This window comes from Schistocerca piceifrons, chromosome X, assembly GCF_021461385.2.
Source record: "Schistocerca piceifrons isolate TAMUIC-IGC-003096 chromosome X, iqSchPice1.1, whole genome shotgun sequence".
NCBI lineage: Eukaryota > Metazoa > Arthropoda > Insecta > Orthoptera > Acrididae > Schistocerca > Schistocerca piceifrons.
The window spans coordinates 233819626-233831424 of NC_060149.1; the positions used below are offsets into that span (position 1 = coordinate 233819626).

An 11799-nucleotide genomic window follows, 5' to 3' on the forward strand; every position below is an offset into this window, starting at 1 on the left:
GGATGCACCAAGTTCTTTCACTTTCATCCTATGGCCGTGTTCCACGTTTTTACCTATTAAATTGCACACTGTATTCATATTGCGCATGTTTCACACTCGCGGTATGTCGCAGATATTCACCAGCAAGTAAAACTCACTAAAATCTTGCAAAATATACTCCGAAAAAGAAACTTGCTAATATCACACGGTATCAACAAAAGCAGTGAGAGCATCAGCAAGCAAGGAAAGTAAAGTAACGGGACAAATTTCGCGCGCTTTGTCCTCTAACCACTTATGAAACTCTCGCTAGATGGCAGTACTGTTATGTTACTGTAGTGTAGTGCACTCTGGCGGGATATTTGCAAATTTATTCTAAATGTGGATAAACTAGCCAACGGCAGAAACAAAACAACTACGTAAAACATTATCAAAACAATAATACTAAACGTCGATTAATGACGCATCGAAGCGTATTAGAGATGTGCAGAGACAGAGACTGGGTAGCGAAGTTTCGGCCACTCTACATTCCTTTCTTACATAGATACTGGAACCTGAAAAATGTGTGGTGGTTGGTATGACACCCTTAGGCTGCAAGCTCTGAGCCTTCAGGTCACCCATAAAGAGAAGTACTATGTACAAGCCACGTCCCCAAACCGCTACAACATGCAGCTTATGGACGTTCCAAGGCGCAGCCTAAACACTACTAACCGTTCGGAAAACATCTATCGATACAAACAGTTCCAAAAACGTTGACTGCCGTTATTTTAATCGGAATGGGAAATATGCGAAATTCGTCCTGATAACTTAAATTATGTAATACGTTCTTGCGAAATTTACTTTAACATATATTTTGGGGCGGCTCCGCCTCAGAGCCTTTAATTACGAGCCGCGCCTGCTGCTGTGGTTTGGAAAAGTGCTACTTTCTGTGAGTAATGACGGAAACGATTCTGTTGTTGAATGAAGACTGAATACATTATGAAAGGCATTACAGATTTCTCATAAAACATATCTTAGCATCATAACTCAATAACTTCATGCATGTTTTGCACATGCAGAGCAAAGTTCTACATGATGTCATTGACTGCATAGATGTTGCTACATTCTTTTAAAGCCACACCTGGCTTTATCAAGTTTACAATCTAATGTAACTTTACAATTTTATTCCTTTTATTAAGTAGAAGCATAAGAAAGATTAGACAGTGAGTAGATAATTGTACAGTTACTTTATTATATTACTGAACTTGGCATCTTCCACATAATGTTCCCCTTAAGTTGAATTTTCACGCTGTTCATTTCTGAAATAATTTGACTTCTTAATTACTTTGATTTTCAGTTTTTGCTTCTAAGAGTTAAATTCCTGTCTTGTGTAATTGTGCTGTAAATTAAATAAATGACCCGAATCAGAGATTGTTGGATGCTGCAGTACCATTTGAGTACTGCTCATTTTTGCTGCACCTATAATTAAGTTCTAGGTACAAATTTAAATTGCACGGATGATGTGTTTTGATATAAATTTTATTCCAGAATGTTTCTTATTGCTATTGATGGTTAAAGTACTACCAAATATTACGCATCTGTATTTTCAGGTAAAAGCTCAAACTTACAGGATAAAATGGAAACAAAATATTACACTGAGAGCTATTTCATTCCATCAATGCCCATTTATTAAATAAGCAAACAATAAAAATATTTTGTACATATATTAACTTCCAGTTTAGTGCTGTGTGGTCCTTTTAATTTCAACAAATAAAATTTACAGAATTAAAAAAATGTAGAACAATTACTTTCAGCCTTTGTGTTATCTGGATAAAGGCTGACACTTTAAACAACTGGCCATTGTCTCTGATGAAAATTCTTCAATCTGTATGGTAAGGTTATGTATTCCATATTTGTGCCTCATCTTATATGTTGCCCTTTCCAGCACTTTCACCGACTCCACTGATGAATCTATAACAAAATAAAACAAAGTACATAAAATACAAGTCAAATACAACATTAAAAAAGACTTAATTGATAAACATTGAGAAATGTAAAGGAACATTTGTTTTTAACTGATTATCTCTGGAAAAAGGGAGGAGGATTAAAGTTAAATGCTGAATTAGTGAAAAGTTCATTTGAGATGGGCTACAAGCTCAAAGAGGACAAAAATGGGGAAAAAGATTGAGAGTAATTATCATGACATTTGCCTTTATCAGTTTACGAAAATCAAAATCTGGATCGTCTTATGAGGACTTGAACACTGCTAAAATACTAGTCCAATTCTCATACACTTGTAATAACAATTTTACAATGTTGAAGTTACTTTTCATGTGCATAACATCGAATTTAAATCATTTCCACGAGAGTACGTCACAACAGACAGGCTTTCAATAAGTGCTGCCAAAGCAACACCAGCAACACACATCCACAAACTACGCCATGTGAATGTACCATTCAAGCAGTTAATTACTTTCACGGGGTTACATGACACATTCCCATAGCACATGTCAGAGGACACAAACTTTTTAATTATGAAATGATCAAAATCCACTGTGATCACATTGGGCATTTCTTTACCAAGATTTCAGGATGAACACTCCCTGCTTCTGGAAGATGACAACAGATATTGTGGCATGTATGTCTCCCGTTATAAAACACTCATAGATACAAGCAAATTTTATATTTCCCCCTGTCGTACTGCAACTCAAAATTATGTAAATGAACTGAGAAAATTTGTAGTTGTTCCTGAATAAAAAAATCCCATGTGCAAACAATAACAGCAGCTGGTAAAGAACACTGAATGCTTAGAACCAGAGCAACTACTAAATGTTAACTATGGTGCCTGGCATATCACTACTTATGCACCTCACTCATGCACATGGGGGTGAAGCTGATTCCTGCACATGGTGTCCTGCGTAGGTACCTGGTTTAGACTTTCAGGTACTGAACTGAACATCAGCACTCCAGAAGCAATTCAATGGTCAATATGGGTAACAAAAAATGCCCCTACTCTGATCCACAACTATCCATCATCTCAATGAATACTGAAAGTCTTTCACCTAATAAGCAAGAATTATTAAGTCAGGTGTGTCATGACCAGCATAGTGATTTAATATGCATTCTGGAAACACACAGAGACTTGAGCCCCTGCTGTCCCAAAATCAAAGGGATGAGCCTAGTACTTGAACATCTTCACTGACAACATAGCACTGCCACCTTTGTCAAGCCTCATATTCAGGTCCTCTCCATGGGAATATCAGTGGAAGAACATACAAAAATTCTCATACTAGAGCTGAGTAACTGTTCCACAACATCTGTGTATAAACCTACAGGCTCTGAATTTAGATTTGTGGAATTTAATAGCTTCCAGTACAATATATTAAGTTTGTGATTGGCGACTTAAGTAACTTTAATGCTGTATAAAGATACTCAAATACTGACAGAAGTGGAGAAGCTGTAGCGGAGTGGGCAGGTTCTCATGTGACCCCAACCTACTACATGATGACAAACTTTCAGTATCATTCAACAGTGCAATATGGAAGCATGGTTCTAATCCAGATCTCATCCTTGTGAGCAAACAAGTCTCCCAATTACTAACGAAATCAGTGCAACTGATAATTCCTTACACATAACACCATCCTGTTATATGCCATATATATACACTGTAATCTGACCACAGACACTTCCTTTTCAAAGAAGGTATAATTTTAAGAAAGCTGAAGGGGATAAATTCATCTCAGTGCTGGACTAGAGCATCCTTACTACTGATTCAATTCCAGACTTGTAACATGACTTTGCAAATTTTGTGAAGCATTGTCCTGTATCCGAATCCCATGAGGCTGCAGATAACAACATATAAAGGGACTGACTTCAGAAACTTAGAAAAATTTGGGGAACTAACCTGATCTCTTGAATAATGACACTCTGAGTAAAGAGACTCTGCAGGCTGGAAAAGATCTATTAACAGCAATTTCTAAGAACAAGGAAGGTGCTTGGTGTAAATTCATGTAGGAGAGAGATTTGAGCAAGAGTAGCCACAAAGCCTGGAAGCTTCTCAGTTGAGCCTGAAAACTACAGGGCAACATCCTTGTTGTGCAATCTGTTCAGAATTTTCTAACAAATGTAGTTGATTGATTGATTCATGTTGTAGAGCCAGTTCTAATACAAGAACAAGCAGGTTTCCGATCAGGAGAAAGCTGTACATTTCAGGACCTCAGTCTCACATAATTTATTGAGAATGGTTCTGAAACCCAGAAAATTATAGACGTAGCTTTGATTCAACTGACAGCTGCTTCTGACACTTTCAGTCACTGTGCATTGTCAAAGAACATCTATGGGATAATGGAAGAGTATGGTTCCATCAATATTGATGATGATGAAGTCCCATATTCCGTGATGGAGCGTAGGGGAACGATGCAGGAAACCCGCACTGCCGTACTAGGCAAGGTCCTAGTGGAGGTGGTTTGCCATTGCCTTCCTTTGACCATAATGGGGATGAATGATGATGATGATGACGACGACACGACGACACAACAACACCCCGTCATCTTGAGGCAGGAAAAATCCCTGACCCCTCCGGGAATCGAACCCGGGACCCCGTGCTCGGGAAGCGAGAACACTACTGCGAGACCACGAGAAGCGGACCCACCAATATTATTCAAAGTTTATTCCAAAACAGTAGATTTAATGTGGTCTTCCACGGTCAGTGTAGTTGATACAGATGTCAAAAGAAATTTCTTACTACAGAGAAGTGCTCTTAACATCTACACAAATCACCAAACACTTCCAGCAAACACAAGGAGTTTCCTTTATGTCGATGACCTGGCATTAGCAAGTCAAGGGAAATCTATAAAATGTTGAATTTCACCTGATATATGAATTGTGGGAGTTGTGTGTCTATTAGTATAACAATCAGTTTTGTCCAAACTTATCTAAAACTCTAGTCAGTTTTCATCTTAAGCACAATCAGACATGTCACAAACATAACGTCACATGGCATGGAATATAAGCAGTAAATATGCCCCTTCCAAAATATCTGGGAGTCACTCTGGATGTCACTCTGAAGTAAATGCAGCACTGCAACAATACAAGAATAAAGATGGAAGCCAGAAATAATATCTTTTACAAGGCTGCTGGTAGCACTTGGTGCTCTAGACCACCAACTTTGAGAACGATAGCAACAGCAACATGCTACTGTGCTGCAGAGTATGCATGCCCAGTGTGGTACAAATCTACCCAAGCAAGCTTGGTGGTCAACATGCTAAATGAGATGTGTAAACTTATTATAGGCTGTTTGAAACCTATACCATTAGGAAAGCTCTATGAGCACGTAGGCACAGTACCTCCAGACATTCATCGTGAATCAGCTGCTAACAGAAAGAACTCATTGGGCTCAATGTGAAACCCATTCATTACAAGTGCGTGTCCAAGTAGCCCCAAGATTGAGGTCCTGAAGAATTTTCATCAAGAACACTTTGGTCTTGCAAACAACAGCAGTTATAGCAAGGAAACAACTGTGGATTTCTTGACTTGACAAAAACTCCACCTGGCCTCTACCTTCAGAACTCCTCCCACCTCGGTCTGAACAGAATTGAATCCTGTGGAAGTCACACAGCTGTCTTCTTTCTGGAGTTTGAAGATTCAGGAGTACCCTCCAGAAATGACACTTCCCTGTGGATAACACCAACTGTGACTGCAGAGAACCGCAGACTGTGGAACACCTTCAGGATTGTCAACTGTATCTTACATCTTGTACAAAACAAGATCTTCTGCTTGTGACTCTGAGTGCAATTGAAGCAGCACAATTTTGATCAAGGGTAATGCACCTTGATTATTCTTTCTTTAACTTACTTTTCATGGTAACAACCATCTATTTTATTTCTTTCTGACTCAAATAACCAATAACTCAACAGATAAAAAAGGATATGTTCCCTGACCAAAACTGATCTGCTGTGTATGACATATCATACGTTAAAAGTTTTTCTCAGTGAGGTCCTGAGACTCATTATATTTAGGATGACAATGAGACAGAAAAATGTCCAATTTGTAGTTGCTGAGGATGGAACAGCTGCTGCTGGACTGAAATACTCACAGTGAATCTTTAATTTTTGTGTCTACAAACAGATCCTTTGTTACAATGAAGGTAAGTAGGAAATAAGAGAAAGTGGAGAACACATGTGCAGATAAAGGAGAGAAGCAGAGAAAACTGCAAATTATACATCAGAGACACTAAAGGAACATCTTATACAGTTAAAGAGACCACAAGAAACAGTATCAGCAGAATGTGAAAAAGGGAGGGGAAATTTGTAAAATGGAGCAAAATAAGGAACCTTCACAGCACACTCGACTTAGTGACTGAAATCACTGAAAGATGTGAAATGAGAAAGGAAACATCACAATCTATTATAGTCACAAGGGAAACTGCCCATTGCACCCCCTCAGATTTAATGGTAAAATGGCCCAGCAGAGAGCCTGTCAAAAATTGAACACATATCAAGCATGAAAACAGGAAGAAGGTGTACTGAACTGTAAAAAAGAAGCTAACTAGAAACAGTGAATGATCCAAGCTCAAGATATGCAATATTGAGCGAGTTGCAAGAAGCACTGTGTCATGGTTGTGTGCTCACTGTGTTGGACTGCAAAGTGAGATATCCGTGTTCAAACCCTCTTGCCCCCCACCCCACTCCCGCCCCCTTCACCCTCTTCTTTTTCTTCTTCTTCTTCTTTTTTGTTCACAAAATTATAGATTTTCCGTCCAGTCACTGATGCATCTGTTCTCCTTCAGTAGTCTTGGCAGTTGTCATATTATACACTGGTTATGGAACACGAGTCGTGGTAAGAATATATTACTGCCACAAGTAAATGTGATGAATAGCAAAAGCAGGCAAGATGCCGCATAGACCTCTCACAGACATGAAAAAAAATGTTACCTATGTTACAACACATGAATTCAAGAGTCAAAATTTCCCAAACAGAATGCAAGAGTCATAACATGTGGTACTTGTGTAGAATAGGAGGTCCCATCCTTCACCCCATTGTTGCAAACAGATGACGTTAGACCATGACACAAATTTAAATACGGTGAACAGATATGTCAATGATCAGATGGACAGTTCATAATTCTGTGAAAAAAAATTATTGGGGTAGGAGGAAGATTTGAACACAGACATTTCTTTTCGCAGTCAAACACCATGACCACATGACTACTACGCTTCGACTACTCATATACGCTCAATGTTGCACATTTTGCACTTGGACGGTTCACTCTTTTGATTTTCCTTTCTTTTTTCACAGTTCACTACACCTTCTTCCTGTTTTCATGCTTGATGTGTGTTCAGTTTTTGACTGTCTGCTGGGCCATCTTACCACTAAATCTGAGGGAGGTGCGATGGATAGTTTCCCTTCTCAGCTTGATGAACAGTGCCAAACTTGGGTTGGAGGATGTGATCGCTGCCATACTTTAAGCAGTATTATCAATGATGATGATGATGATGATGATGGTGATGATGGTATGATTTTGTGGGCACACGACAGCATGGTCTTTAACACTCACAATAAAACATAAGGACACGGGTGTGGAGGAATATCATAAAATGACTATAATGAGAACTGCAAATAAAAAACTAAAGAAAGTCTTGGAAAACTTGAATGCGCACGCGCGTGCACACACAAAATGCAATGAAAATCACATTGCCAAAACTAACACACTAAAAAAAGGAAAAATCAATGGAATGTATTAAAAGGTAAGTGCTGACAACTGTGCTTGGCTGATTGCTGAACCAGCCACTTTGCAATTCACTACAATCTCCAGCCTAAAAGCTTTGGCCACAGTCCAGACACATCACAAAATTTTAAAAGTTTGAGCACACTCATCTCATAATCAATTAAAGTAGAGCACAGAGCCCCACTCAAATTTGCTTCCGCCTGCTTGTCATAAAATAAAATGCACCCAATTAAAATGTGGCATTTGCCAACTTGCATGCCACAGGCATCACAGATAAGGAGGTCCTCTCGCTGGAGTGCAAAGCCACGTGTGAAGGGACAGTGTCCAATGATCATCAAGAGTAAATGATGCATTTAAAATTCTAAGCTTAGTTTAATGATATATTGCTTCCCACACCTTGCTGAGATTATAAGTTTATCAGTACTCGCCCAAATTTTCCTGATAGCATGCCAGTGTACATACAATAAAAAAGCATTGGTTGCCTCTTTCTCCATAACTTTGTCCATTTTCACAAATTGCAGTGTAGTGGAGGGGAAGAGAGCATGCCTAATCTGTCAGTCCTAGTAACCGTTTTGTCTGGAACGCAGTTCTGAGGTTTCCACATCCTGAGAAAAATTCTCTGCATCTAAGGTGGTGCGCCCCCTACGTACTAATGTTTTTAGTACCCCATTCCGCTGTGCAGAATGGTGGCAGCTGTCTGCATGCAAGTACAGGTCAGTGTGCATTTTATTCCAATACACACCTTGACCCAGAGTGCCATCGGCTCTTCTCTTGACCTTGATGTCAAGGAATGGTAGTCCTCCTGCCTCAGTCTCCATAATGAATTTGATGTTGGGATGAATGCAGTTCAGATGTGCAAGGAAGTTATTGAGTTTGTCACTTCCCTGGGACCAGATGGCAAATGTCGTGTCTATATAATGGAAAAAGCAAGTAGGTTTCCATCTGGACGACTTCAAGGCTTCCTCCTGAAAGTGCTCCATATATAAATTCTCAACCACAGGTGAGAGTGGACTGTCCATTGTGACTCTCTCTCTGTTTGTTCATAGTTATTGTTGCCATTAGCTAGTTCAGTAACTTCGTGATGTGACCTCTCTGAGTTGACGTGGAACATAAAATCCCAGTATGTTTTTCCATTTCTGCCAATCTCGGGCTTCCTGTTGCCAACTGAATCCCACTGTCTTTCTTAAGTCCCTCTCCCATCTGTCTGGTGGTCTTCCCCTTGGCCCTTTTTATAAAGTGGGCTCCAATCTCCTATTTGATTTGACCAAGTGCCATCCTTTCTTTGGCCCACATGACCAGTCCATTGTCATTTCAAGGTAATTCTTTTTTTCACTATGTCACTGAGCTTCAGTGTATGTATGATATTTACTACATCTTTCTGTAGCCCAACACTGATCTTCCCATTCCTCTTTGAGCTGCCAGGAGTTTTCTGATAATAAATTCACCCATATCTCACAGCCGTAAGTTGTTATCGGTACTACGCATTGGTCAAAAACGCTTTTCTTCAGCTCAGTCAACATCTTAAAACTTGAAAATTAAATAGTACCTTCCATAAGCCAATTTAACACATCAAAATATTTCTGGTTTTAAGTAATTTTTCGTGTTTAAAAGTTTACTACTCAGATAGATATGTTCCATGACCACTTGTAGTTCTGTACTTCTAGCACATGCATTTCCTTCTGGTGTCAACTCATTTGGTTTTATCGTAATTAGTTTTTAGACCAACATCAGAGCAGACTAATGCAAGTTTGCTAATTAATATTTGAAGTTGTTCTATGTTATTTGCAAGTAGAGCAGTATCATTAGCAAATCTCAGATTATTTAATTTCGTTCACAGAACTTGGATTCCTTTTCTTTTCCAATTCAGTTTACACAAAGATTTTTCAGGGATACTGAAAATAGCCTTTGGAAAAATATAGTCAGCCGGTTTTACACCATTTTCAATGGGAAATTCACTGGTTTCTCCAACAACATTCACAAATGCTGTGGTGGTTTTGTACATGTTGTATACGATTTTAACAAAGCCTTGTTCTACTCCTTGTTCTGTTAGAGCCTCAAACATAGCTGGGGGACTGAGTCAATCAAATGCCTTTCCAAAATTTATAAAGGCAGGGCAACAAGGTAGAGGGTAATCATTTTTTCGCGGAGAGTGAGGATGTGGTCAATTGTATTAAATCATGTGCAGAACCCAGCTTGCTCAATGGGTTGAGCCAGATCAAGTGTAGCGCTCAATCTGCTAGTTGAAATTATAGTGAAAACTTTGTACAGTGAGGACACAAGACTGATAGGGCAAGAGTTGTTTATGCCCTTAGTACTACCTATCTTGTATATAAAGATTATTTTGGCTTTATTCCAATCCCTTGATAATGTTTCACAGTGTAAAGAACTTGAAAATATTTCAGCTAAATGTTTTACAGATTCCTCATCCAACAGCTTTAAAATACGGGCTGAGAAGTCATCACTACCTGGAACAGTTCCTATCTTCTTCTTGTGTTCTTTAATGCTCTGTCTCAGAGTTTTCTACAGTTCTGTGTATTCTCTCTTATTTTGTCTCTTTCTGTTTTCCTTTTTCTTTTCTTCTCCATCATACATATCATTTGATTTCTCAGTTTCTTTGGTTGGTTTTGTGATTTACATAAGCCATCCACTTTTTCAGCTGTCACAATTAGTACCTTTGTTACTTCTTCCATTTTATATTATTTTAATTTTCCTCTTCATTCTTTCTTGACAGTCATTTTTCCGTTCTTTGAGATTTAAAATTTCTCTCTTCCTATGAGTTTCAATCTTTCATTTTTCTTATTGACTTCATATTCTGCACTTATTAGTTGATGATCACTGTTTGTATTGAGCCTGTTCAGCACAGAGATCTTTAACAGTTTGAGGCCTATTTGTGAGAATGAAGCCTATCTCATTTTTCACTTCAAACTTGGATCCCCTCCAATTGTGACAGATGTTTCTTGACAAATGTATATTCGTAATATGTGTTTTCATGCATTCTGCACATTGAACCAATCTCTCACATCTTGCATGTATTCCATATTTGTCGATAACTGAATAACCTTACTTCTGTATTACAACATTGGCATTAAAGTCACCAATTAGGAATTTATGAAAGCAATCTCTCCGTTTTTTACAGGTTTCTTTCAGACACTCATTGAAGGATTCTATCTCTCCATCAGAATGACTAGAAGTAGGTGCATATGCTTGAACTATTTGGATTTTATACCTTTCTGATATATTTAGGACCAAATGTGCAATTCTGCTTGAAGTTCCTTCTAATATTGCTATCTTTTCTTTGATGGTTTTGCTCACTAAAAATTCAATTCCCTTTAGTTTTCCATTGTTCATAGGATTCTCCATTAAATTGAAAATACATAGAGGTCAAGACATGTCAGAAAAGGTTAGTCATCTTCCCGTAAAATTTATGATCAATGAACTCAAGTGACTCTCATAAAGGCACCCTGGTGTAAAGCAAAACAAGTCAAAGCTCACCAGAATATCTGGGTCCTTCAGCCCGAAGTCATCTCTCAAAATCCACAGAATTGCAGATGTGATGTGGGCCTTTACCCACATAAGGGATTAGTATTTCTTTCAGGTATTTTGCCAGCAAATACGTAGGAGCCTGAAGTTGCTGACAATGGGGCATAATGGGACTCCATCTTCATGGAATTTAGGGAGTCCGTAATGCCTTTGTGGTGCTGATGCTGAGTAAGTCTTTAAGAAGATCAAACAGCTAAAGTCATTAGTCTCCTATTCACCCCCATGACAGAAATAGTGTACCTAATCCTTCTGTGTGTAGAGTAAATTCTGTATGCAAGTGTGAGAAAGTATTCTAGATGTTTGCATAGTGTGTATCTGAAGTGGAACATGGGAACCAGCACACTACTCACCTAGTGGGATGTGGGGAACTGCCTAACAACCACATCCAGCCTGACCAGAACACTGACCCCTCATCGTTAACCCACCAGGCAGATTTGATCTGGGATCGGCATACCTATGTGTCATGGAAGGGGTCCCATTAACATGCTTGGCTACCCTGGCAGGTGGTCCTTGTGGTAACAAGATGCCGTCTGATAAGGGCTCTAACATTTCTGAAGAGATGTTGTGTCAAGCATGTT

The 11799-nt window shown here is 38.9% G+C and overlaps 1 protein-coding gene across 1 annotated transcript in view; it reads right to left on the reverse strand.

The window, feature by feature from the left end:
* Nucleotides 1-1620: 1620 nt before the first annotated feature.
* LOC124721919 (zinc transporter 2-like) overlaps nt 1621-11799 on the reverse strand; it is an 88948-nt gene continuing 78769 nt past the window's right edge. The window contains exon 7 of the mRNA XM_047247071.1: nt 1621-1926. Within this exon, the coding sequence (XP_047103027.1) occupies nt 1778-1926 (149 nt within the window). The 3' untranslated portion in view covers nt 1621-1777. The remainder of the gene's footprint in view (nt 1927-11799) is intronic.